Source organism: Purpureocillium takamizusanense, chromosome 2 (genome assembly GCF_022605165.1).
Source record: "Purpureocillium takamizusanense chromosome 2, complete sequence".
Taxonomy (NCBI): domain Eukaryota; kingdom Fungi; phylum Ascomycota; class Sordariomycetes; order Hypocreales; family Ophiocordycipitaceae; genus Purpureocillium; species Purpureocillium takamizusanense.
The window spans coordinates 330,212-356,299 of record NC_063069.1 but is presented as its reverse complement, the minus strand read 5'-3'; the positions used below and the strand labels follow the sequence as shown (position 1 = coordinate 356,299).

Below are 26,088 nucleotides of genomic sequence, written 5' to 3'. Positions count from 1 at the left end.
GGTGTACTTTGATTCGTCAATATATCCAAAATCATATGAACCATCTGCGACGTGCCGGAAGTCAGCGTCTTGTCACAACTCGACGATATCCTCCCGGAGATGGAAGCATACCAGCGCCTTTCCTTAGGCGACTCGTAAATAATGGTTCTTGAAGATTTGATATGATGTTAGAGAACCACGTCTTCTGTTGATGGGGTTCGACGGTATTGATGCTGTCGAAAGCAAGGCCTAGAAGGCCAGAAGATTTTGGCGCCGTGCTGAACAATCCAAGCCGAACCGACTGCACAGCCTGACCCTTCACAGTGAGACCGCCAATACTAACGTCATCATTATAAACGTCGCCCTGAAGTGTACTTCCGTCGCTGTACGCAAGTCCCCACTCATATTTTTTGTGCTTCTGTTTAGCTGTCGAGGACTTCGCAGGGTCCCAAACCGGTTGCCCATGTCGAGAGATTAGTGGCGTCTCGGTAGTAAAGACCCACAAGTCGCTAGAGCCAGTATCGAAGTTGAAGAACAAAGTTTGAGCAGGAGTACCAATACTGACCTCCGCAACATACTTGTTCTCGACCCCGTCGCCTCGAGGGGAGGCCACCACGGTTCCTGTACATTCTCGCTGCCCGGTTCCCAGACATTGCCCCCTTGCTTGCAAATTTACTCCAGAAAGGACAGGAGTAGAATGTTCCAGATGCGCCTTAGCCAGTTCAAGAGGACCTCTCCGTTCGAATTTGTCATTGTACTTAGCTGTGACCGAGAACGTCTCTCCCGAAGGGGTGGGTGGTGCGGCGAGAACTTGGCCACCGAACATCGGAAGGAGTAGTAATAATGTAAATGCCAGCATATTGGTAGTTAGGGTTATGTGATGAATGACGGTTGGGGAGAGTAAGTCGCAATATCGGGTCCGTTCGTGGCAGGTCATCCTCACAACATCCAAACTGGAACACTGAGGTGATCAATTTATAGACCTGAACTTTCTTTAGCCAACAGCGATAGCTCGGTATTTTGCCCCATCGATAAGGAGTAAGTTTGCAGTTACGGGAATTCATCTTTGCGTTATCCTCCCTAAGGACAGACTAATGCATAACTTAGAACATTAGTGCCGTGCTATAGTACTATAATAAAGGCAGGGATCCGTCTATATTGGAATTACGGTTTCTATAAGTAGTCGTATATAGCTGAAAATAGTTAAGATTAAATATGCTAAGTTAGAGCACCGCATTATACAATTAGATACTATTGCTTATAGATCATAGTATATTCTTAGTGGTTAGTCGCTAGATGTCCGTAGCGGCCGTATTTACCGCTACTATTACTAAGACTGTATGTCTACTATATCGCGGGAGTAATGTTAAGGCGCAGGGCATCTTAGGGTTGAACTTTATGTTATATTGTTATCAGTGCGGGAAACGCCGATAAATGCGCTCGGCTCCTGTCGAATGGATACATAGCCCTTAGGCGACTAATACGGATTACTTATATGTCGTAGCTGCTACCGAAGCTAGCATAAAGCGAGTTTAAGCCGATTTACGGTATATCTAAAGATCGGCGAGAAATTCCGCAATTGTCTCTACTATATACAGTATGTACAGTACTAGCACGCTAAGAGAGCAAGGAATAGGGAAGGATGAGTTATTGGCAAAAGCATGCTGCTTAGAGGCCCCTTGTAGTCAGGCACGATCCTCTCGTCAGCGTCGTCTGAGTAATGCGGGAATTAAAGCAGCCCTGCCAGAGCTCCTCTAGGCGGAGACGCGCCGCCCACTCAGAGGAATATGGGCCGCTCGCATTAGCGGACCCTACATAACACTGATACAATGCCTCCAGACATCTAGACTAATAAAACAATCTAGACAGGTTACAGTCCAGCGCCGTACCCCCGACATAACGCCTCCTGACCACATACACCAAGCCCAGCAGCGAAGCCACAAACGCAACGCCCATGACGAGCGCGTCCAGGCGGAAATGATCCGCAATGTAATTCAGCGCGAGGCCGTCCGACCCGTGCCACGAGCGGCCCGCCGCGTGATGCACCGCGACGCGGGCGTACCTCTCGTCCAGCAAGCCCAGGTCATGGCGCAGCGTGCCGTACAGCCAGGCGTACTTGCGAAAGGCTGCCGTCAGCATCAGCGGGCCCGTGGACCAGAAGACGCGGAGGTACGGCAGCAGGATGCGGCGCGAGGACGCCCCCCCGCGTCGCTTGGCCTCGTAGAGCGCCCACTGGAGGAAGGCGGACCCGCGCTCGGCCATGAAGAAGTGGTTGCTGAGGCCGGCCGTGCCGCCAGTCGGGGCGAAGACGGCCTGGAGCCCGCGCCGCTGCAGGCATGATATCTGCTCGCTCGACTGCGGGTAGACGTCGAGGTCGGCGTAGATGCCGCCCTCTGCGTGGACGACGAGCAGTCGCGCGATGTCGGCGCGCTGGATGTTGTGCGGGTAGCCCTCAAAGGTCGACTGCAGCCAGGCGTACCTGGTCTTGACCAGCGCGGCGACGTCGTCATCGGTCCATAGCTTGACGGTGTAGTTGAGGGGCTCGAACATGGCCACCCATTTGTCGCGGGATGCTTCCACGACGGTAGAGTATGTGCTGACGTCGGCGGTCCTCCATACTTGGTGTATTATATTGGGTATCAAAGGGTTCTCATGTGAAGCGAAGTTGTCGTTGTCGGAGGAGGAGGAGGCGGTGGCGGAGGCGGCGTCGACGGTGCATGCGCCGAGGATGTTTATCGACTCGGAGAGGTGCCCCTCGAGGGCAAAGTCATTTGCGGAACTGAGATGTTGGACGACGACGAAAGCCAAGAGGAGAATAATGACAACGGCTATGGCTCTCTTGGGAACGCTCCCCACGCAAGACACCATGGTGTGAGTTTCCTCCCGCCAGCCAGCCAGCCAGACAGCCGTGCTTGGTGTTTTGTTTGCCCCGGCTATTATCTATCGTTCATCAAGGGCAGCCAGCAGCAGCAACAACCCAAACACCATCAACAAAGTCTGCCCGAAGCGGGGGGGAGGGGGAGAAAGGAAGGCAAGGCAAGGGCAACGAGCAAAGGCATAGCCAAGAGGGGAAACAGCCCGTGCAGAATCGGGGCGACCCAGTCGGTCCAAGGGCAACAGACTCAGTGATTGATTCCAAAAACGAGTGGCATCAGGGAATGTTTGTTGGTTGGGATGACGATGACCGGGGGAGCCCCAGCCTACTTGTGTGTGTGTGTGTGTGTGTGTGTGTGTCTGTTTGTTCAATGCGCGCGCGCGCACTGTTTAAAGCGAACGTACGATGATGGATGGATGGGGAGAGAGAGTTTGCATGACGGGCTCACCTAACCACAACCACACCCCCTGGTAAATCTGCATAATCTTCGATCTCGTGGCCTGCCCTGCGCGAGTCCTCTCGTACGTACCTGCACTTGTACAAAGCGAGACGCCTCCCTTGATGATGAGACTTGTTGATGCACGCACACGCACCCAACATCAATGACAAAGGCGCATCGCTCCTCGGCCATACGTAACCATTTTTGCCAAGCATCAGCAGCATCAGCATCAGCATCAGCATCAGGGCTCTTCTGGCGGAGCCCTCTTCGCGTCCCCATTGCCTCCCTCCGGACGAGTCCCCGAGAGCCAAAAGGTACGACTGGAACAAACCCTTGGTTCCCCGTCAGTCATCGTCAGCCCGCCGCCGCTCTCTTCTTCCACGTTCTCGCCCCTCCTTTCCCCTTCCCGCCGCCGCCGCGTGTGAGGTGAGGTCGAGCGAGCGGGCCACCACCAAGTTGGCCGGTAGGCTAGCCGGCGGCGGCGGTGGATACGAAGTTGGGTTGAGGGAAACGCAGGGCCGTGACGCACTCCCGCAGGCCATCGAGCCAATGATTCCCACGCGAGCCCGAACCCCCCGGCCAGGGCCCGTCCGTCCTCGTCAGCTTGGCATCGCAAGCGCGCGTCCTGACCCACGATGTCGACGACGACGACGGACGGAACGGAGAGAGCAAGCAAGCAAGGGACCAACAACCCGTCCGCGTGTCACCCGCCTTGACCACATCACCTACCCCCGTGCTGCCGCGCGTTCCCGGTGTTCCATTTGTGGTTCTCCCCTCCCCCCAAGCGGGCTAGTACCAAGGCTATCTTTGTTCTCTCTCTCTCTCTCCCGTCCGTCTCCAATGCATGCGGGGCAACCCTTTCAAGACTCTCTCCAGACTTTCTTTCTTCACCACGTCTACGTACGTAGTTGTTTCCCCACGCGACCACCAGCCGCATGACGGCCGGCGAGGCTGTGCATGATACCCGTAGTACTAGTAGCCCCCCCAGGAGGCGACGCAAGCCTGGCTCCGCACTAAAACAACATGCCCCCCCCGGTGCCATCGTCTCCGACGACCGAGCTCCAGCCTAGCCAGCTGGTCTGAGCCGCCGGAAATCGGTCGGGGGAGCGGGCTCGAGTCCATGGACCCGACCGTCTCCAAAAACGTCGTGCCATTGAGTTCCAGTCCAGTCCCTTGGTCCCGTCCCACTGGGCCCCTCCTCCCCGCCTGCCCGCCCATGCAAAATTCAAGGGACCGCAATTGTTTGAATTGGCGCTCGTCTTCTTTCAGGCATCATGCCGACCTCATTGGTGTCGCCAGAGGATCCAACCTGCATGGCAACCAGGTCTATGGCATCGCAGCCGTCTTGGCGCGGCTTACCCAGGGGTCCCTTTGGCACGCGCCAGACGTCACATCACCGCATTTGCCGGGTTTTGTTTCTAGGATCGTCCAGCAGTTGATCCCTCTCTTCGGCTGCGCGGAACTGCACTGCTCGCCTCGGTTCGAGCCCCCTTCAACTTAACTTGCTCCAGCCGTGCTAGGTTGGAGTCGGCCGCATGAATTCTTTTCCATCAATCAGATTGACACGTTCCTCGAGTGCCAATGCGAGCTCTCTCTCAGTCGCAGTGCGAAATGGACCAAGAAAGGCATGGATAGAATTAATTGGGTTGGGTGGTGGTGGATCTACCAACTAACTTCCGGCCCAAGAGCCATGACTGTGTTGGAATGTGGCAGCACGCGGCCGTTCTTCTCAGTCTTCTAGGCACGCACTTGACATCCAGTGAGTGCTCGGTTTCTGCGTCGCAAACCTACCAAGTTACTGAGTACTTACCATTCGGCAACTGAATTGGCGCTCAAATTGCCGCTCAAGTCAAAAGAAGGTTTTGGGCGAGCGAATCGTCATGGGCGGGTCGTCGTTATGCCCCAGCGCCGCGATACTACCCCCCTTGATCCCGGTCATCACTTCCCGTGGTCTGGTTGCATTGATGAACCTGTCCCTGTCCAGCGGCGGACCTTTCTGTCCTTGATGTGTACGCGTAACGCGCGCATCTAAAACATCCCACTTGGCGGGTCATGATACATTACAGCCAGCACCTACCGTATCAAGCAGAAAATAATATGAAAAGCACCAACGGGCCAGAGATCGTGGTACAAAATGACGCGGCGTGTGCACTGCTGTGGTGACGTTGCCGTTCCAATGTGAATCGAATCAAACTACAACGCCCCCTTGTTCTTGCGCGTCTTTCCCCCTATGCACATCGATTTCCTGACTCGTTGGGTTCGGCTGAGTTGGCGGCATCGCGGCGATCTTCCCGTCGCCAAAAGTCCTCGCCGTTTTCCCCGAGGCACATGCAGTCGCCCCAGCTCGAGAAATCAGAGACGGACCCCTGAGCAGCAGTCTCCCAATGCACGACGACGTGGCGGAGCGCAGCCCTTAGGTTACAGAGAATGTCTGCAGGTATCAAAGATGCTCCTTCAGCGAGGCGAGCTCAGCCCCCGAGGTCCATCCGTGGGACTACGTACTACTACTACTGCTACTATGCAGTGATGATGATCATCGCGGGCCGGGCAGCGCGAGGCCGGTCGTACGCGCACATGCCTCCGTCAGATTTCCAACCGGGGACTGTCGGATGCTATGCTCTTGATGCACGGGTGGCTGAGTGCATCGTACCCTCTCTTTGCGAGTTGCTGCTCGCCCCGTCCCGCCGATATCTCTCCGCCCCCTAGCACAGAAACCTCAGTGAGAGAGGAAGAGCCGAAGCCCCTGCGATCGTCGGGAGACTTCTCTCGTCTCTTCATCCGGCTGGCGCCGACATCGGGCGACATCATTGAGCCGGAAGTGCTTCCTAGCGTCGAAATGGAGCACCCCTTGATATCCGACGACTACTCCAAGCTCTAAAATCGACATGACGCTTTTTCCCCTTCGTCCTTTGGAATCAGATGACCCCTGGCGGAGCTTTTCATCTTAAAAAGAAAACGAACTTGTTGCGCTGTCAGCAAGTGCTTTGGAATCCAACTTTTCAATATCCTATGACTTTTGATTATCTCTGTCAGACTGGTTTCACGCTACCATCAGCATCATTACCTTGCTGCATGTCCCCTGAAATCATAACCCCAACCTCCAAAAAATCCCATCTTTTATTCAATATGGTTGCTTTAGCCGACTGTTTGTTTGCCCAAGAGCCATCGATCGCTCGCGCCGGGTTGCGTGTTTTCTCGTGCGCTCCTTCGACACCACGCTCTGACCAACGATGCGGACGATGATGACAACAACACTGCCAAAGAAAACGAGCACATAATAGGAGAAAAGAAGAAGAGTATTGGGTCGCGTAATGCTCTGCATGCGTCTTTGCCATATGCCGCTCTCGGGCGTGGTGCCGGACCAGCCCTAGAGATTGGAGGGCGCCGCGAGGCATCGTCTAGTGACCAGCCCGTCCTTCGCTATCAAGGCGCGCAGTTTAACCTCTTTTAATCTGAACGATTCTTCTTTCAAGGGTTTATACAATTATTCTTTCACAAAGTTGGATGCAAATCGCTTCGCCGTCATCACAGTGGCAGCAGCATGTACGGCATCGACGCCCCAGCCTAGCTGCAACGGGTACCGTCCCCTATCGGATTATTTTTCGTTTCGAGAACGTCCGACTTGACGCGGATACCTTTTGCAAAACTCCCGTTCCCTATGTATTGACGACATGTGTCTGCCTCGTGCGTGTCGAGTTCTTGTCAGTTGTGGCGGCAGGTGAATAGAGACCACGGAGAGCTTCCACAACTCCGAGACGGCCGCATTTGCGGAATCACTGCAACAGCATTTATGGTTACAAACATCGGGAGCCGTCCACGGATACGTGTGGATGACATCTCCTTATAGTCGCCATATGCCTATACCTGGGCATGTGACTGCAGTTGGGAAGTTTCAACTCCATCGTCGCGGGCTTACAACCACCCAGTTGGAACGAACAGTCCACGCAAGTGCACGACAACGATGGCATCGCAGGGCGAGCCAGCAATCACTCCCAGTTGGCGATCTCGACCGCGTTCCATCATGGGTCCCAGACATGCGCTCCGAGTTCTTCAACCCCGGTTCAGCATCACGGAGTTGAAAGCCAAATAACTCATGTGCACGCCGCATGGGTAACCGATCATGGGACCCGGGGAGCGATACAAGCTGCAAGCTGCAAGCCTAAAAAACTCGTGATCAGAGCAGTGATTCGCGGAGACTGCTGTCATACCTGAATCAGAGACCTGCCTTGTCTCTCATGCCACGAATCGCCAATCGCTTCAGGAGTTTAGGTCCGACACGCCTGAGCCTGGCGGCCGTAACATGCCGCGCCTATGATGAGGCGATGATCGACGGCGTTCAAGCCGTCATGAACGCCTCCGAGCGACTCACCGACCTGTCACTAATGTGTCTGCGGAGCATGTGTGGTCGATGCTGCCTTGGCCGTTGGGTGACACAGACACCAACCATTGGGCGCCACGGCCAGCCTTGTTTGCGCGGGCCAAGCCACTCCCACGCGGACGGTTTCGCCAGAATTGTGGCTCCTGCCGGGCTGCAGCTCGTAATGGATGTTCTCGTGACGCCACACCAGTCAGATGTAGGCGACCGAGAAGAGGTGGCAAAGCCGGGCGACACTGATACTCCCGTCTGGCCCGGACAGCAAGAAGAGGCGGCGTGGACTTGAGGAGGGGGCGTGCGTGGGTTGTTACAGCCATGATACCTGCATTGCGGCCGTCTATAAGCTCACATCAGAAAACACGGCCTTGGTATCCGGTCGAGAACTCGGATTTCTCGGAGGTCATGACGAAGCCGGTGTACTTTTCAACATCCCTGCGCGGCCGGGGCCTTTCATCCTGACTGCTTCTAGGTTATCACTGGTCGTTGCCGCATGGTGGGCACAACGGTTGACACAGAGGCGTCGCTGGCGGCGGCGACGAGATGCGGACTGGGTCGGCAGTTGCAACCCAAAGCCAACGACGATCACTCAACTTGGCCCTCTGCGACTGGGGATAGTCGCCATTGGCCCCAAGACGATGAGTCTGGTAGCTCTGGGTCCTTATACCAAGGGCGGACAATCTGACTGGGCATCTGGGGCGACTCGGCCCAACCAAGGCAATCCGAGGGGGTGTGGGAGTTGATCATCTGGTGCTCCCGCGGCGTGCTAGCTTCCAGTTCCTAGGCCCCTGTTCACACCCATCTTCCCGGACGATTGTGCTTCCCCACAGTCGTCAGTGACCCTGTGCCGACCGCCATCGAGGCTGGCGAGGGCTTTGGAGACCGGGCTCGCGAGGCTGAAGTGCGAGCTTCACTCTGCGTCCCGGGGTCAGATCAGCGCCTGTCTTGCGGCGCGACGCGGAGGGCTCGTATGTGAGACACGCAGACGTGGTACGGGAACGGTCACGCAACAGCCGCCGGTTGTCGCCTCCATGGCCGGCAGAGAGCCTCCTGCGCCAGAAGTCGGCGAATTAGTACACGATGGCACCCTGCGGTCGTCGCGCTCCGTGACGGGACCCTTTCGGGGCTATCAGCGGCTCGCTCGGGGTCTCAGGCGGCGCGTACGTGCTGAGCAGCCGTAGTTACTTCGTGCTGCGCCCACAATACCTGGGCGAGACATGTGTTGTCAATAATAGGTCCACGGATTGCGGGGGAGGCGGATGGCGCGGAATGGCCCGGGATTCCCTGGTCAGCATCCAGGAGCCAGGACTCCCAGCCCGCCATCCTCCACGTCCGGCCCGCTCCTGGTCGACGGAACGCAACCGCCACCGCGGCCCCTTTCAGCTCCCGAAGCCTCTTGTTAGAGACATTTGTGCTCACGCGAACCGGTGAGTAGGCGGTCCAGTACGTACGATGTACTACAAAGTACGCATCATCCACTGCCCGCTGGCAAAGGTGGCCCGTCGAGCAGACGCAGCAGCCGAGTGTTTCGTCCACAGCCCAGCGCAGAATAAGCACCTGACAGGTCTCATCAGTCCGAACCAATCAATATCTCGGATGCCGGCTCAGGTGCGGCGTCTGCAGGCAAGCAGTCTGCTGCAGCCATGCTGCATCGCAGGGCCTATTCGATGTTGCACAGAGGGATGGTCCACCTGCGGCACAACGCGGGGTGCAGAGACATGCGAACTCTTATTCACAACGTTCTCGATCGAACCCTGCGGTTTGTTCCGGTATCAGTACATCCCATCTACACAGTACCGTCAGACCCCTCCCACTCCCCAACGCCCTCGTGGATGGCACCCACGCCCCAGGCCTGCAGAGGGGTGGTCACTAACACGTTGCTGCTTCGTAGCTGTAGCTGTGCGCTCTGGGCCGCCGGGGGGGAGGACCGCAGCAGCATCGCCATCGTGACTTGTCCGTGTCCATCTGTGGCAAAACGGTCGTCCGAAGGCACTAGAGGCAGTGCCCTGCTGTGCGGCACACACACTGGTAGGCTGCAGGCCACAGCACATGCCAGTGCCAGGATGCTGCCATGGCTGTCAACGCGCTGTGGCAAGCTCCCGAGAGGGCGGCGACAAGTCAAAGCCAGCCGCCCGAGACATCCACCCATGACAGGGTCTCGGGACTGTGTGGCCGGCATCCGGTAGCGCCGCTGGTCAGAACATCAGTAGACTAATGGTTTCTGTCTTGGTCGCCATGTGTCGGGTTAGCATCGCTTGCTCCCACGACGGATGAACTTGCATGCTGGCTCAGGCAGCCAGGATGCCAGACTACAGAGTGCTCATGACAGCCTCCGTTGTCGGTCTGCAAGTGAGCTGCATTCTCATCCGAAGCCCGAGTTTGTGAGCGGGAACAGTCAAGGACGTGCAAACCTAGCAATGCGTGGGGCGGATCGCGCCCGGAAGGCTTCTCCGGGCTCAGGGGAAGGACTGAAGCGCAAACCGCAGCCCTCCTTGATGCGCTACTGGGGCGCCTTCGGCTAGGGCCATGCACGACGAAAGGCTACATGGAGGAGCCACGCCTCGTTGCCCGACGGATCAACTTCTCACCAAGCGACAGGAAGTGAATGGTTTGACTTGTACTTTTTTCCTGCTTATAGAGTAGGGGGTTGGCCTACCGGCCGTGGAAGGATCGTCAACGAGGCGGACTCCTGGAGTATTGGGGCGGTTGGGATAGTACATCGAAATACCCCGATTGTCGTCTCTAAGAAGAGTGCGCATGGCACAGCATGCACCATGTCGTCATGGGTAGTGGCCTCGACACATGTCTCACTGTGCTCTCTCTCTCTCTGTCTGTCTGTCTCTTTCTCGCTCGCTCGCTCGTGGATATGCAGATGAGTAAAACCGCAACCGATGTGCCTCTCCGCACAAGTTTCGCGTTTGGCGAATATCGCTGGTATGGCGCCGTGATGACCCTATCGAAGGCAAGAATTAAGAGTGAGAAGGCCGTCTGTTTGGCAAAGGATCGCAGTACCTAGTCTTGAGACACGTTGCCTGCCTTGGAATGAGCTTGAGACTGCTCGAGGCGCAAGGGCGAGGCGGCGTCGCGGCGCGGCACGGGCGTCTTCAACGCGCCTGGCTTTTCTGAATCGTCCGCGTGGCAGCGGGCGAGAGAGTGGGGAAGGGAATGCAGGCAGACGGACGAGGGTTGGCAAACCCGATGAAGAGAGAGAATGAGAAAGAGAAAGAGTTGGCTGCAGGACGACTCTGCCAGTCTTCAGCGGGCGGGCGATGCAGGGATCAACGTACCTATGCTATGCAATCAATCAATGGTGGTGGTGGTGGTGTGGCCGATGAGGTGGTGGATTGATGGATTGGAAAGGAAGGGGGGAGGGGGATGCCGCTCCGGCTTCCTTGATGAGGAGAAATTGGAGCCTGGGGGTACCCCTCCATCCTACCTGCATCCATCCAATGAATCCATCCACCGTCTGATCCAATAGGTAGTACTACCTTGGTACGAAGTACCTACTGTACGAAGTACGTCGCGCATCAGCGAGTGCGCTCTTTCCCTGAGACGACGCCTGGCCTCGTTCCAACTGCGCCCGCGCCTTCCTCTGGACTCTTTTCCCAGCGCCCCAAGTGCCGTGCGGCAGGAACGATCTGCAGCCAGGATGCCTGGGCAGCAGCGCTGCAGCAGCGACTGGCGACTGGTCCAGGCGAACGCCATGCAATGCACTGCATCGCTTCCGTGCCCAAAGGCTCGACCCTTGAACAAGCCATGATAAAGAAGCCTAGCAAATAGGACTTGCGGCGTCGGATCATTTGTATAATAACATGCACGCAACACGAGCGCGCTCGCTCACCCTACCTTACCTAAGGTATTCATGCCGACGTCGTGCCACAGCGGCCACGGCTCGAGAGCGAGCGAGCGAGCGAGCGAACGAGCCACACCGCCGCGCGACTCGACCTGGAACTCGACGACATCATCGAGCCCCGCCATCCCGCTCGAACACGATGCCTACGCCCCGTCTATCCTACCTAGATCCCGGCACGGCAGCCACAGCGCGCGCACTTGGCGGCCAGGGCCAGCCCGTCACACGGCCACTCCCCTCCCCACGGACGGATCGCGGGTTGCACCGAACGCTCTTCGGGAAGCCTGCACCATCTCGTGTAACGCCATCTGCTCGCCCCCCACGCCGCCCTACAAAGGCCCTGCTCGGTAAGTAAGGTAGGTACTATAGGTGCTACTATGACGTTGATGTGTGGCCCCGGTACAGCTACTGCCAAGTACAGCATTGAGTAGGTCCTATTTGTACCACCTGTGCCACCCACAAGTGCGGCTCTGGCCGACAGTGAGCCAAGGCAAGGTACCAAGTACTAACATGGGTAGGGATACCTTACTACCTCTCTACACACCGGTCCGGCGAACGGCTTACACGCACCAACAAACTTACAGATGGGACGGGTAGACGCACAGCGTGACTGAAATTTTCCCGGTTTTCTTTCTGACCTGGCGAGCTGAAGTGAGTCGTCGCCAACGTGGTGGCGTGCATGGCCAGGGCCACCCAGAGAGAGTCCCCACGCCTCCGTTGGAATGCAGCGAGTGCTGCCGCCGCCGCCGCCGCCGCTGCTATCTTTAACCGGGCCCACGCGGCCACGATGACGCCCGGACGGCTCTTACAAACACACGTCCTCGATGCACACACACACACACACACTCACACACACGCAACGCACGCACGCTCTCTGTTCCGCTGCGGCGACGCTAGCCCGCCAAATAGCGTTCCGGCGGCGGCCATGTTTCGTCTCGGCGTCGCTGTCTGGTGACGGACAGGTGATGGCGTGTGTGTGTGTAGTGCGGCGCGTGTCTCACACCCACCACCAGCGGCCTTCAAGGTGGTAGCCATGGCATGCCATCTTCACCGTGCCCGTCCGTGGTGGTGGTGTTCCATACGACGCCGTCGGGCGGGTATCGCCACAGCCGGCCGAGCACACTACCATCCTCCCTCCTCGACCCCTGGGCCCTCTTGGCTCTGAAGGTGACGCCGCCTCGCTCTTGGCCTTTGCCCGCGGTGCCGAGTTGCTGCCAGCGGCTGGGACCATGTCTCGGGATCCCATAAAACGCCCACCTGCACGCTCTCCTCTGCAAGCCACCCTTTTCACCCTAGATGTATTCGCAGACCTTGCCTGCCCATTCGGCTAGACCCAACCTCAGTATCACCAACGGAGTCCATGTTGGGCAACTGAACTTGCATGTGTCAATGCGAGCATCATGGTCGTCAACATTGGTCTGTGAATCCAGCCACGAACGAGTACTGCCGACCAACAGCCGCTTTCTTTAGGCGGGCCTTGATTCCTTGTTCCGCAGGCCGACTGACCTCTTCTTTCGCTCTTATACCTTCGTTGCTCCTCACATTCCTCTCTTCCTTCTCTCTCAGTTCCCTTCAGCCTACCGGAATTCAACCCGCCGATAGCACTGAGCTTCGCATCCCCTCATGGGGAACGCCCGGACGCTCCAAGCTGCAACCTGCGTCATCTGATCGACCCGCCGACCGCTGATACCCACTCTCGCTTGCATACGAGGTCACGATCCTGGCCACAGTGTCGCGAGGCCGGGACGAAGGCCGACGAAGGTGAAAAGGCTCCAGCGTAGCACTGCAGAGTGCAGACTTGAGCGGCAGGGGCGGGCGAGGTTGGAGAATCCGCCATCCGCGAGGTTCGAGGTCGATGCCGCTGGAGGACAGTCCTTCTGCCCACCATTTCACCAAGTACAGAATACTCCGAGCCCCCGTTGATCGATCCATCCAACTCCCGCTGCCGGACGGATCTCACTGCACCCGACTGCAACCAACCGACCACCTGCTTATTGTAGACAAGGAGTCACCCGTCAAGTGGTCGCCAGGGGCGCGCGCCGGTTGTGCTCAGCTTATAACCGCCTTGGCAAGTTTCAGTGGGTAGCCGCAGGAAACAGCCGCGGCAGCCGCCTGCCCTCGCCTTGCCTTAGAGGTACTAAGGCGAGGTAGGCTCGTGCAGCCTGATGAGCTGCCGCCGCCCGCCATTCACTGCTGGTGCGGATTGCCGCTGCTCTGGCTGCTGCTGTTGCTGCTGAACGAGCCGTGCCTGAGTGCCTGGATTACCTAAGAATTCCCCCGCCCCAAATGGAGAGTCTCGGCTCTCCCCTCTCCGTCTCCACCGCGATGGCCGCCAAAGCGCCCGGAAGCCTCTCTCTTCCCTCTCCTCCACGGCCTGCAGCCGCAGCTGGTCCTTTTCCTCCACCTTTTGCTGCCGCCGCCGCCGCTGCAAAAAGGCGCTCTCACACGCGACACTCGATCCCCGCCGCAGCCATGCCCGAGTTCCGTCACGTCCGCAGCGGGAGCCTCAACATCCCCAACGGCTCTGCCGGCCATGCTCACGGCCAGATGATGCCCCGGAGCCCTCCCAGTGCGTCCCCGCCCCCCGCCCCGGCCCGTGTCTCCCGCCGCTGTCTCGTGTTCCCGGCGGGCGTTGGCGATGGCCTGACGTCGCCGCGAGAGGCTTCGTGCAGCATGCAAACCCCCCACCACGGCGGCACGATGCAGTCGGCCACAACCTTCGCCGCCGCAAACGTGTGTGCGCGCTGCTAACCGACGTCGTCGCCCCATAGATACGTCCCACGTCCCCTGCAAGTTCTTTCGGCAGGGCGCCTGTCAGGCGGGCAATGCCTGCCCGTTCAGCCACGACATTGGCACCTCGACCGAGACGGTGTGCAAATACTTTGCCAAGGTGCGTCCCCCTCCGCTGCCTTGCCGACGCACGCCTCGCGCTCCCGGCTGACCTAGAGACGGAACGATGGCAGGGCAATTGCAAGTTCGGTCCAAAATGCGCAAACGTCCACATCCTCCCCGATGGACGCCGCATCAACTATGGCAAAAATGGTGTCACGATTGGCGCTTCGCCCATAAACCTCGCTGGCCGCCCCTCACCCAGTCCCGCCTCCCCGACCTCGGCCTCGAGCGCTGCCTATCACCAAGGCTCCACCAGCGCCCTCACCTCCTCTCTCTACCGTGCCGAGCAGTCCTCGTACCCCATCGGATTTTCAGGCGATGAGCACCAGCACCGTCTCGGCCGCCAGCCCAGCCTCGACAACGGCATCCCCGCCATCGACATGCCCTTCTCCACCTCGACCTACGGCTCACCGCGTGACGAAGACCCGTCTCGCCTGGGCTTCGGCCTGTCCCCCGCCAACAGCAAGGGTCTCTCGATACTTGATGCGCCTCTGCCCGCATCGTTTGACTCCAACGGAATATCCCATGCCGCTCGTTTCCCCTCGGCCCCGTGGCCGTCATCCGTGCCGTCCAAGTTTGGCCTCGAATCGCCCACACCATCTCTCAGCAACGCCAAGGACTCCCGCACATCGGAGACGCTGAAGCTTCTCCACACGTCGGCATTTGGTTCATCCGAGCACCTGGTGACGCCGACTGCGAGCAGCCCGCCCAACTCGCAACCCTTTGATAGCGAGGAGTACTTTGGGAAGCGCGCCATGCATTCGTCGAGGTACGCGCGGCCGCGGATGCTGAGCTCGAGTTTACCAAAAACCTCAGTCGACCGCGACTGGGAAGCCGAATTCGCATTCGGCGACGATGGCGACAACGCTCCAGAAAACTACGTCCCGGAAAACCTGCAGGACCTCCTGACCCCAGCTGAAAAGGCCCGTCGCGGATCGATGCGTGCCGAGGACCCTGTCATAGAGGGCATCTCCAAGTACGGAAGCCCAATTGGATCTAGCCCGTCGCGATGGGGCTCCTTGTTCCAACGTCAGAAGGAAGACGAGGAGGCATCGCGCGGTGGCAGGAGCGTACCGGGCGGCCCTTCTGCGTTTGGCCACGTTGGGAGCCCGCTTCGGAAGTCGACACTTGCTCAAGAGATGGGCGAGGAGGCTAGGAGCCCTAACGGCGGCCTTCGTCCATCGTCGGTCCGCTCCGGCAGCGAGTCCATGTCCGTCTTATCTCAGCAGCTCCAGCGGAGCCGTCTCGATGACAACATCAGCAGCTCTAGTCCCCTTCTCCACCCCACCACGGCCCGTATCTCGGCGGCGGGCATTGGCGCCATTGGAAAGGATAGAGCAATGGAGCGTCATGTGTCAAGTGGCAGCATTAGCTCCTCAGTGACTGGCCGGTTCACCACGCCCATTGACGAGGAGGATCCAGCCTTCGTCTTCAGCATGGAGGAGGAAGAAGAATCGGGCAATGCCCGAGCCCGGAAGCGGGCTTCTGCAGGCCTGGGAATGGGCGGTGGGTTCGCAAGCTATGCCAGCGCGGCCGCCGGCCGTGGGGCAGCCGCCGCCTCCAAAGAGCCGAAAGATAATGTACCGGTCAACGGCCGGTGACTTGGCTCGCTAGACACCGACAGTACAGTGTTGTTCCTCGCATCGTTGGCCGCGGCCGAGGGACCACGCCATGAACGTCGACAGCCACTCTCATGATTGACAACGGCGACAAAGAAAGGCTTCATATTTATCAGCGCCGGATTGTGCATTTTTCATCAGGTTATGCTCTCGAGGGCAGCAGTTAGCTTCACTCGATCTCATTTGCATCGCCACGGCCATTCGGGGAAAGAGAAAACAGGATACCAGGACGAAAACTAATTGGACACTGCTTGCCAGGACGATCAAAATACGGGCCCATACAGGCGGAAGACTTTTTATTGCTCATATCTTGGTGATCCCTCACTTCGTCATGTGTCGACACAGCCGCGGGCTGCTGACCTGGGGCGCCGTGCAACCACAACGCCGCTATGTCAAGCGCTTGCAGCGCTTGCAGCCACGCCCGCCAATGCATGGCGTTTAGCACATATCGGACTTGATGTTTTCGTGCTTTGCTGCCAGGTTCTTTTCGGGTTCAAATCTATTTGCACATTTTGTGGAAAACCGGAGATTGGAAATGGCGTCGAGGAAGGTCGGGGCGACGATCAGGACGGCAAAACAGCGCAGGGCCATCCGCTGTACACGATTTTGCTCCTGACGGTGCCATGCCGGCGCCGTGGACAGTGGGGTGCTTTCTGTTGCTACGCGATAAACGTGACCCACGGTCCACGGAATACACGGGACGCAGGACAGGAAACAGCTTACGACGTGACGACGCCATGACGTCCAAAGCATGTAAACAGGATGCTCGGGGCAGTCTTGACTCTGCCCGAGGCGGGTGAGAGGCGGGGGGCACTGGTGCTATCCTAATGGCTGGGCGCTGGAAGTCGGAACGGGGGTCCGTGGTTTGGGGAGACGTGAGGGGAGGGAGATGGACGGCAAGGTGGGGGGCGCAGTAGAGGATGAGCGGGACGTACGTCGAATATACGATACTATGAGCCGCGATTTGCGCGGCTTTGCACGCACACCAATCCACCAGCATGTTTGCCGCGCGCGACGTGACGCGACGTGATTTGACGTGTCTGGGCCATGGCCCGCAAGTTGAGAGCAAAAATGGTTCTATACACTAGTACACGGGTGACCACAAGCCCGTGGCGGATGAAGTTGGCCGCGGTCCCCAGACATACACCAGATGCACCCGGGGTGGCATCTATGCCTAAACATCACCAAGCCCCCTCCCCCGTCATCTACTCAGCATCCTCCAACTCCCCCCATGGCATGCCACCGAGCCGACCGCGGCAATGCGCGGCCCGCCCCCTGAATCTCCCAGCCAGCGCCTGCGACACCAAACATCGATAGAACCGTATTGGTGCCGCGCCTCACCTCGCACATTGTGCACGCCGCTCGACGAGGCGTCGTCTCGGAGGAGCGGTTGCGGCAACGCCGCTTAGTTGGCATCAGGCTGGCTTAGGATGTACTCGACGGCCTTGTCGACTGTAGATGGGGGGAAGGGAAGGAAACTCCCAGTTAGCTAGCGTACGGATGGGGCAGACGTGGTGGTAGTGGAGGTGGGGGTGGGGGAAAGGGACTGATTGCCGCAGGCGTGGCTTACCAGAGTGGATGGTGTCGGCATCCTTGTCGGGGATCTCGATGCTGAACTCCTCCTCGATGGCCATGACGACCTCGACGGTGTCGAGGCTGTCGAGGCCGAGGTCGTTGGCGAAGTGGGCGGTGGGCTTGATCTGTGGGCGGGCGTTAGACGGTGTGTCGTCAGGGGGGGGGATGTATTGTGTCGATGGGAGAAGAGGCTCGGTGATAATGGGCCGGTAGGCTCCAAACGGCGAGAGGGGGGTCACATACGTTGTTGGCGTCGTTGACCTGAGGCGAGAAATGCCAGGTTAGCATCTTGTTCGACAGGGTATGGACAAAGCCGAGCATGGCTAGCCACAGCAGAGAGCCAGCCACACGAGCCCATCTCATCCGCCCAGTGACCCATCCATCCCAATGCACCTCCCTTCCCTGTTTTCCCCTTACACCACCTCTTGCGCAAGCTCAACAGCCTCCGTGTGGCCATCCTGAGCTGGCCAAAAACAAGGACAGGGGGGTCCTTTTCGACCCAGTCATACTGGACCAAAGAAACGTACCTTATCAAAGCCCTGCAACAAGCTCATGATGCGGCCCTCGACCTGCTCCTTGTTGAGGCCGGCGGCGGCGCCGTACATGCGCACGGGAACGGCGGCGAAGCTCTTCTGGACGCGGCAGGGGGCGAGGACGGCGCGCGGCGCGGCGAGGAAGGCTGTTCTTTGGGCGGCGGCGGTGGCGACGGGACGGGCTGCGGCGGAGGCGCGGACGGCCGAGCGGAGCATCGCGGTGCGGAACATGGTGGCGGCGGACGGCGGCGGCGGCAGCGACGACGACTGTGTGGTTTGTGGCTCGGCGGGAGGGGGGAGGGAGGCGGCTTCTCGTGTCAAAGACGGCAACAAGTCAATTGACGCTGGCCGAACACGCAGGGAGACGAGGTTGGCGCGGCGAAGGGCGGTTTGATTGTGGTTTGTGGTGGTGGAGGTGGGCGGACGAGTGACGATGGGCGAGTAAATTTCTCGCCGGGCCGGGGCGTTTCTGGGGGGCGGTTGTCAATGAGGTAAGCAGAGCTATTGGGGCCAGCAGGCGTGGTGGGCGTGGAGGAGTTCGGAGCTGGCCACGGCTTTTTGGGGGGCAGAAACGCGCCTGTTGCGGGCCGGGGACAGGGCCAGAAAGGACCAGTGAGCTTGCCAGGGAGGAGAAAGCTGGTGCTGATCACGTGCGAGCTGGCAGTCCTCACCCACTGAGAGCCCGTCCCTGGGTCTTGTCGCCGCCTTACTCAGCCGCAGATGGGCGCGCTGTCATTGGTGGACGTGTAAGTGCGGATCGCGACGAGTGAGTGTGGCCTACCCTGAATCGGGTGCGGACGCGGGATCATGAATTTGGGATGAATGCATTGGAGATATGGTCCATGTTCGGGGGTTTGTTTCTCAGGTTTCCGCACACTGTAACGAGGGGCCCTGCGTGCCATGAGCGCGTTTATGTGGGGAGAGATGGGAGTTGGTGAAGACTCTGGGCAGTTTCATTTTATGAGTGTGCTACAACTTTTTGGGCAGAGTTGTTATGCTGTCGTAGCAGTGCGGCATGCCGAGGGCGGTTCGCAGTGTCACTTGGCGCGTGGTCGTTAGGACCTTCCTTGCCCGGTCCTATAGCAAACAATTAATTCCTAGGTAGGCAGAGAGGTGACACTGCTGGCTTGAAGTACCTGATCGTTGGGAGCGAATGAGGCACGTGATCTGAAAAGTACACTGCCCCCATGATCCAGGGTGTTCCATGATTCGTACGGCGGCCAAGCAGGAGCTCTTCTCTCCTTCCCGGGGAGAAACAACAACCGCCAACATCACCAGCAATCCCGGATCTGAGTCCTCCGTGCCTTCCGTTCAAGCAGTACTAACGTACCGAGATTGTGACCAGGGCCCCGTCTCCATGACCCGGCAGCGGTGTCGCCGCCCGGCAAGGCCAGATGGCGCCAGCCTCTCTACCGACGGAACCTTGGATGCGCCGGCCTTCAAATATAGACTCTCGCACCCGCCGCCACCGCTTGATTGTGGGATCCGCCCCTTTCCTCGATAGGCAGTTGACTGCGTCCATCAACTTTGGCCGCCCCTCCCCCAGCTAGAGGGCTAGGCTGCAACGCTCATCTGTTTGGTGCAACGTTGGCAACACTCTATCTGGACTTCAGCTGTTCCCACCAGGGTCCCTCCCTCCACGGTTCATGTACCAAGTACGTATCCCTTCTCCTCCTGTGCCGTGGGTCGGAGGCCAACTGCCTGTCCAGTCAGCGGGCGATGGTTCCTGCTGCGGCACCACGAAGAAGCAGCATAATGAAAGCTCCGAGAGGGGCACCACCCGCTTGGGGGGGCTGTGCGTCGTCGAGTGCCGGGATGGTGCGTTTCGGAACCCCTGCAAAAATGGCCTTCCATTCAATGCTTCTCGCAGGACGTCGCGCGGATCACGAGCCGCACCCCGCACCCGGCGCACAGTCGACGCCATGCCGGGTCTCCCACGCGAAGTGTGTGCACATTCGTCCTTGATCATGGCAGAGCCCTGCTGGCCCCTTGCGCACACGACACGACTGGCGCCTGGTAGGCAGGCATTGCATCGCATGGCAAGCCGCTTACGCGAGCTGGACCTGCGCCCTCGGTCGCTCAAGATGGCATCCACGGCAGTACTACCTGCCACGACTAGAAGCGAAGCTGCGGCTTAAGCGCTCAACTACTAAGTACATGTCCCTCCTGTGCTCCTCCCCCACCTGATAAGCGATGATCGGATGCCAAGTGCTCCTGAACTGGGAGGTGCCACGCTGCTCTACAAAGCCACCGAGGCTCAGCGTGTTGGCACCTTCTCCCATGATGGATGGCGTCAAACGCGGACCCTCCCCTCTAGTAGCGTCCCGTCATGTCTCGCCCGCCAAAGCCAAATCTCGAGTTCCTGCCTGCCTATCTCTTGCCAATCTCCATTGAAAAGCTTGTCCCTGTCTTTTCTGCCTTGTTCCGTCCTTCCCGATGAGGCGGAGGGGCCGAGCAGTAGCAGTCGTGGCGGACGCCTGGCAGGCCCCAATTAGGTCCAGCTCCGTAGACCGCCGCGTGGTATAAAGCTTCTCCTCCCGCTTCTCCTCACAATGCTGTGCCGGTGCCTGGTAGCTCAGTCTATTCTTTACTGCTGCTGCTGATACTGTCACTGTATTTGCTGTTGTGATTCGGCCCATCGTTATCATCATGAAGATCCAGAGCGCCCTCTCTCTGGCTGCCTTTGGCCTGACCGCCAGGGGCTGCATCCTTCCGGGAGAAGAGGACGGTACCTTTGTTTACGAAAAGTACGCAGCCCGAAGAGCCGGGCTCCGTCAACGCCAATCCTTCACAGTGCTGCCCATCGGCCAAGGCGACCGCTTCGACGGAGGTAGCAAGGCACCCATCGGCCTCGGCGTCAACGACCGCAACCTCGTCTCCATTCTCAATGTCGACGAAGTCAAGACGGGTCTGCAGGGCCTCGCGGGCAGGTTCAACGATGTGAAACTCTTCACGGCACCCTACAAGACGTTTGAGAAGCGCGAGCTACATGGCGCCACCATTGGCACCGGGAATCCCCGCGTCTTCATCCAGAGTGGCATCCACGCCCGCGAGCGAGGAGGTCCAGACAATGTGCTCTACTTCATCGCGGACCTGCTCGAGGCACGAGCTAACGGGACCGGAATCGCGTACGGCCCCCAAAAGTACACGCCAGAGCAAGTCAAGACGGCGCTCTCGGCGGGCATCGTCGTCGTGCCTCTCGTCAACCCCGACGGTGTCGCCCACGATCAGGGCACGAGCACTTGCTGGCGCAAGAACCGCAATACGGCCAGCTCCGACGGCAGCCCGGACTCGGTGGGCATCGACCTGAACCGCAACTTTGCCGTCATGTGGGACTACAAGCGCATCTTCAACCCGAAAGCCGAAATCGGCGGCGCGGCGTCGGACGACCCGAGCAGCGAAGTGTTTCACGGCAAGGGCCCGCTGTCGGAGCCGGAGACACAGAACGTGGCCTGGGTGCTGGAGCAGAATAAGGACCTCTCGTGGTTCCTGGACCTGCACTCGTTTGGCGGCGACATTCTGTACGCCTGGGGCGACGACGACGCGCAGACGACGGACCCGGCGCAGAGCTTCACCAACCGGACGTACGACGGGAAGCGCGGCTTCATCGGCCAGGACCCCCCCGACAGCGTCTACCGCGAGTACATGGAGAAGGAGGACCTGGACGCCCAGCTGGCCCTGACAAGGCGCATGGGCGAGGGCATGAACCGCGCGGGCTCCATTCGCTACGTCCCCAAGCCCAGCTCGAGCCTGTACCCGACGGCCGGCGGCAGCACCGACCACGCCCTGGGCCAGTACTACAATGGCACGTGCGGCGCCTCGCGCGTCCACGGCCTGACGATTGAGTTTGGCAACCAGACGCCCGCGGACTGCCCCTTTTACCCGGACAATACGCGCTACCACGAGAGCATGCGTCAGGTCGCCGTCGGCCTCATGGAGCTGCTGCTCACGGCGGCGGGCAAGGATGGCGAGAAGAAGGTGCGCCAGTGCTGATGCTGATGATGTTGATGATGACGGAGAGGAAAAGGAGTGACGACTGCGACGACTTGTTGATGAACATTGGGGCGGTGTTGACGAAGCCGGGTTGCGCCCACCCCGCCCGTTGGTCCCTAGAAGACGGCAACCATTCTTGTACTTAGTAGCCTTTAATGAACATTCGTACATTCTTTTACTTTGATGAGGTCTGGCTGTGTGATGAAGGATGATGTTGCTGTAGTGTCCCAAGCAGTGGTGCCTCCGGCTCGAACATGAAGCGGCGTGATTGCTCAAGGGCGTATGCGATATGCAGCCTTGAATGGAGACGAGCCCACCCATCTCGCAGACGAGACAAGGCTGTGAGCACGCCGATGGTGAGCACGAACCACCCCACGCACGCTCGCAGGACACAATGAGCGAGACCAGCAGAGATGCCGTGCCATGGAGAACGGAATTATCTTGCGGGCGAGCTGGTGGTGAATATGCATTGTCTCTTGCCTGCCTGCCTGCCTGCCTCTGGATATGTACACAGCTCACGCATCCTCATCCACTCAACCATCGGCACAGCCGCACGACCAACTACACCGTCGTCAGGCTTGTCCCAATTGACCCCTTTCGGCCCTTGCACCCGCAATTCTCTCGCCTCATCCCCTCTACCCCGTCCTTTTACTACTACCGGTACATGTGGAACACAAAACTGAAAAAAAAAGCCCGAAATCGATTTGGGATTTTTGTGGTAACAACAGGTGGTGTGTATTTGGCTGCCGCTGCCGCTGTCGCCGCCACCGAAGTCAAGAGATGGGCGGCGGCTCTCGGCAGAGCGGGCGTGCGGGTGTCGTCGTCGTCGTCGTCGATGGCGCGGTGATTTACCGGTACGGCGAGTCGGCGCGGATGGCGGCTGCCAGTTCGGGCTCCCACTTGTCGCCGTTGGAGAGCAACTTCTCTGCAGAGGAGTTAGCGGGGCTTCAGTTGGAACAGCATGCTGAGGGCAGTAGGTTGGAGGGTATGGCCGGTGCGTGACGTGACACACACGCGCGACGACATGACTGTGCTCCGGTTGGGCGTGGTGAAAACTATCGGTAGAAACGTACCCTTGTTGTACAGAAGCTCTTCCCTCGTCTCGGTGGCGTACTCGGCGTTGGGGCTCTCGACGATGGCGTCGACGGGGCACGACTCCTGGCAGAAGCCGCAGTAGATGCACTTGGTCATGTCGATATCATAACGGGTGGTACGGCGGGAGCCATCGGCACGCTCCTCGGCCTCGATGGTGATGGCTTGAGCCGGGCAAATCTATTTCGTCATCGCGTCAGCGGGCTGCATCGTGTTGTGAAGAGAGAGCGAGCCGCCGCTATCATCATTGCCGAGCGGCCTCGCGGGGCGGTTCGGATGAGCGGAGACGGGTGTGTACGCACAGCTTCGCACAGCTTGCAGGCAATGCAGCGCTCTTCGCCAGAGGGGTATCGTCGGAGGGCGTGCTCGCCACGGAATCGGGGGGAGATGGGTCCCTGGTTGAGAGGTCAATGGCTTGTTCGTGGAAATCGGCGCCCGCTCAGGATGGTGTGCGTTCTTTACCTTTTCAAAGGGATAGAAGATGGTGTACCTGTCGGCACGTCAGCCATTGTCTTTGGGTACGCTGCCGAGACCCAGATGGGATCCGCCGGGGAGACGTGAGACGTACGGAGGCCGGAAGAATTGCTCGAGCAGGACGTACATTCCCCTCGCCATCTCGGTCAAGAGGAAGAATTTGCCCATGCGGTCGAGCGTGCTCTCCTTGTCCCACGGCCACTCGGTGCGCCTGCTCGTGCGGAAGTTGGCGGGAGGGGGGCCCTTTGGTGTCGCGTAGCCGCGCTGCTGTGCGAGTATCCGGACGGCGACGCGGGGCGCGGACGAGGCGGTGGTCGGGACGAGGAGCTGTCGCCGGGCGACGACGCCCATCGCCGCCGAGGCAGTCAGAGCCGGCGCCATGTCAGGGTCGGTCGACGGGGGAAGGAGAGCGAGCGAGCAGCGGGGAGGTCGCAATCGACGGAGTGTCGCGGGGCGGCCGACTGCGCGGGTCGAGGGCGAGAGCTGAGGCTGCGGTGGTGGTGGAGGAGCAGGAGGAGGAGGAGGCGTCGGATTGACGTGGTGGACTTTTGCCGCCTTCACTGAAGCGAGTTGCCGGTGCTGCTGCTGCGGGATTACATTGTTCGGGTGCTGATTGGCTGCAGGGGTGCCCGTGACCAGGCACGTGATGCGGTCGGCACTGGCTTGGCGTCACGATGCGGCATGCTCAACGACACTCAGTCATTGTGTAGCGAAATTATTTATTTTTGCTAGTCGATGTAATCAATTGACTGGAGAAATGCCATGAAAACCTGCATGTGTCCTTGAATAGGCAAATTTCGGTGACGTGGAGACTGAGTTGGGCACGCATGCGCAGTGCTGTGCTGCTGCAGGTCATGGCCCCCTGTCCCACTACACCTAGTAATGTCTCCTGGCTTTCTTGACGAAAACATCAATGCCCAGCTACTCTCGTCAATACCGCACTTTGCGTAAAAACTAACAAGGTTATAAGCCTGTTTAAAAGCCCAAGTACAGTAGGCATTATAAATGTTGAGTCGGCCTGTGAGCCGGCTAGTATCATCTTCAAACCCTCCGATTTCGGCTCGGGAAGCACCGACTGCACTGGACTCTCCTCGGGCAAATCCTCGACGAAACATGTATTTAAGGAAGCTGAACAACCAGAGAGCAGGGACCGAACCTTTGGGTAACGACACAAAGCTAGAGGGACCTTGACACTCACTGGAGAATTCTTGCCCCTCGGATGCGCCAGAGCTGTAGACACGACTGCATATGCTTCGGCGCCTCTTCCGGACTCAAAAAAAAAAAAAAATTAAAAATTTCCATGAGGACATCAATAATAGACAGACTGGCCATGCTACGCGTACGGACACCCAGGCACTACAGAAAACAGCGCAGAGCCAGTGGCTCCTGCTGACCAAGGAGATACTCGCAAGAATAATCACTGAACTCTCCACGGGCCCGCCGGGTCTCTTCAGCATGATGCCACGTAGCATTTGAGCAGGCTCGCCACTCCCTCGCTGTGTTGACCCAATCCACCCCAACGTATCCCCCTCGCTCGGTCGTCTCTCGGCCGTTAGCCTGTATGCTCGCTCGCACATGCTCGGCCGTCCGACCAAGCTCCCGGATCTGGGCGTCACATTTTGAATAAAACGGATGCCATGTCTCACTTCAAGTCTTCGGCTGCCGCGATGGAGGGCTCCAGGCAAAGTCCGGTCATATCCGCCACGCCCTCCAGTTGTGGACCTTAGCGACAAGATCGGAGAGGTACTGAGTAAGTCATCATCATCACGCAGCCCCTTTCCGCCATCACGTCACCACTTGAGAGGAATTCGAGTGGCGGAAAGGCCCGTACGCGTAAGATGTCCGGAGTGGCGAAGCTGCTCACGCTTCGCCTCTGGGTCGATGAACGTCTGAAGCCCCTGTTACGTTAGAGAAACTCGGTAGCCCAGAGGTTTTGGTACCCAACGCGGCGTGCCGCGTGATACGCCTGTGATTTGTCACACAAGAGGCGCGCGTAGAACCAGCGGACAGACTATTAGGATCCGCGTGCAACGCTTCATGTCGACATGACACGCTTGCGCCCGTTGATGCGTGCTTGCCGGCCGGGGGAAATCGCCCTTGTCGCAGACTGGACGGCTGAGCCTCGTGTAGGCAGCCGCGCTTCGTGATCGTGGGGTCTGACCTAGATAAGCGTAGATCCTGCGCGTCGTGTCCACTCTGGTGAGTAAAGGGCTCTTGTAAAGTTGCATTCTCATGCAGTTCCCCGGATTGAAGAGGGGGCAGTCCGGGGTAATGAGGGCCGCGACGATGGCGCCTTGGACTCCATGATGCATGCATGTTATCAAACGCCGAGACGGGAGGGCGTGGAAAGCTGTTCTGTTTCCTCGTCGCGTGTTCGTTCATGATGGTCCTCGTA

At 58.8% G+C, this 26,088-nt stretch overlaps 6 protein-coding genes across 6 annotated transcripts; 3 read left to right on the top strand and 3 right to left on the bottom strand.

The window, feature by feature from the left end:
* Positions 1-1,827: 1,827 nt before the first annotated feature.
* Positions 1,828-3,765, bottom strand: JDV02_001925 (uncharacterized protein; the record flags this gene model as incomplete). Its single annotated transcript, XM_047982899.1, has 2 exons — positions 3,308-3,765; positions 1,828-2,758 (listed from the first exon to the last, which is right to left on the bottom strand). Exons 1-2 carry the CDS (start codon positions 3,334-3,336, stop codon positions 1,828-1,830), a joined length of 960 nt encoding a protein of 319 aa, XP_047838869.1. The 5' UTR covers positions 3,337-3,765.
* A 3,763-nt stretch (positions 3,766-7,528) lies between these two features.
* On the top strand, positions 7,529-7,954 carry JDV02_001924 (uncharacterized protein; the record flags this gene model as incomplete). The annotated part of the gene is made up of 1 exon (XM_047982898.1): positions 7,529-7,954. The coding sequence occupies one exon, from the start codon at positions 7,529-7,531 to the stop codon at positions 7,952-7,954; it is 426 nt and encodes a 141-aa protein (XP_047838868.1).
* A 6,033-nt stretch (positions 7,955-13,987) lies between these two features.
* Positions 13,988-16,008, top strand: JDV02_001923 (uncharacterized protein; the record flags this gene model as incomplete). The annotated part of the gene is made up of 3 exons (XM_047982897.1): positions 13,988-14,084; positions 14,287-14,405; positions 14,479-16,008. The coding sequence occupies 3 exons, from the start codon at positions 13,988-13,990 to the stop codon at positions 16,006-16,008; spliced, it is 1,746 nt and encodes a 581-aa protein (XP_047838867.1).
* Positions 16,009-17,431: 1,423 nt separating this feature from the next.
* Positions 17,432-18,365, bottom strand: ACP2 (mitochondrial acyl carrier protein; the record flags this gene model as incomplete). The annotated part of the gene is made up of 4 exons (XM_047982896.1): positions 17,432-17,478; positions 17,597-17,726; positions 17,845-17,862; positions 18,129-18,365. 4 exons carry the CDS (start codon positions 18,363-18,365, stop codon positions 17,432-17,434), a joined length of 432 nt encoding a protein of 143 aa, XP_047838866.1.
* A 1,024-nt stretch (positions 18,366-19,389) lies between these two features.
* JDV02_001921 (uncharacterized protein) lies at positions 19,390-22,274 on the top strand. Its single transcript, XM_047982895.1, has 3 exons — positions 19,390-19,789; positions 19,844-19,952; positions 20,005-22,274. The coding sequence occupies exon 3, from the start codon at positions 20,784-20,786 to the stop codon at positions 22,125-22,127; it is 1,344 nt and encodes a 447-aa protein (XP_047838865.1). The 5' UTR covers positions 19,390-19,789; positions 19,844-19,952; positions 20,005-20,783; the 3' UTR covers positions 22,128-22,274.
* Positions 22,275-22,498: 224 nt separating this feature from the next.
* NdufS8 (ndufs8, ubiquinone oxidoreductase 23 kd subunit) lies at positions 22,499-24,244 on the bottom strand. Its single transcript, XM_047982894.1, has 5 exons — positions 23,788-24,244; positions 23,682-23,709; positions 23,522-23,614; positions 23,201-23,399; positions 22,499-23,052 (listed from the first exon to the last, which is right to left on the bottom strand). The coding sequence occupies exons 1-5, from the start codon at positions 24,072-24,074 to the stop codon at positions 22,976-22,978; spliced, it is 684 nt and encodes a 227-aa protein (XP_047838864.1). The 5' UTR covers positions 24,075-24,244; the 3' UTR covers positions 22,499-22,975.
* Positions 24,245-26,088: the final 1,844 nt, after the last annotated feature.

Coding starts and splice junctions, on each gene's coding strand:
- JDV02_001921 (XM_047982895.1), top strand. CDS start 20,784: ATGAAGATCCAGAGCGCCCTCTCTCTGGCTGCCTTTGGCCTGACCGCC.
- NdufS8 (XM_047982894.1), bottom strand. CDS start 24,074: ATGGCGCCGGCTCTGACTGCCTCGGCGGCGATGGGCGTCGTCGCCCGG. Junction 23,615..23,681: donor TCTTCTATCCCTTTGAAAAG/GTAAAGAACGCA, acceptor CCTCTCAACCAG/GGACCCATCTCCCCCCGATT. Junction 23,053..23,200: donor AGAGCTTCTGTACAACAAGG/GTACGTTTCTAC, acceptor ACTCCTCTGCAG/AGAAGTTGCTCTCCAACGGC.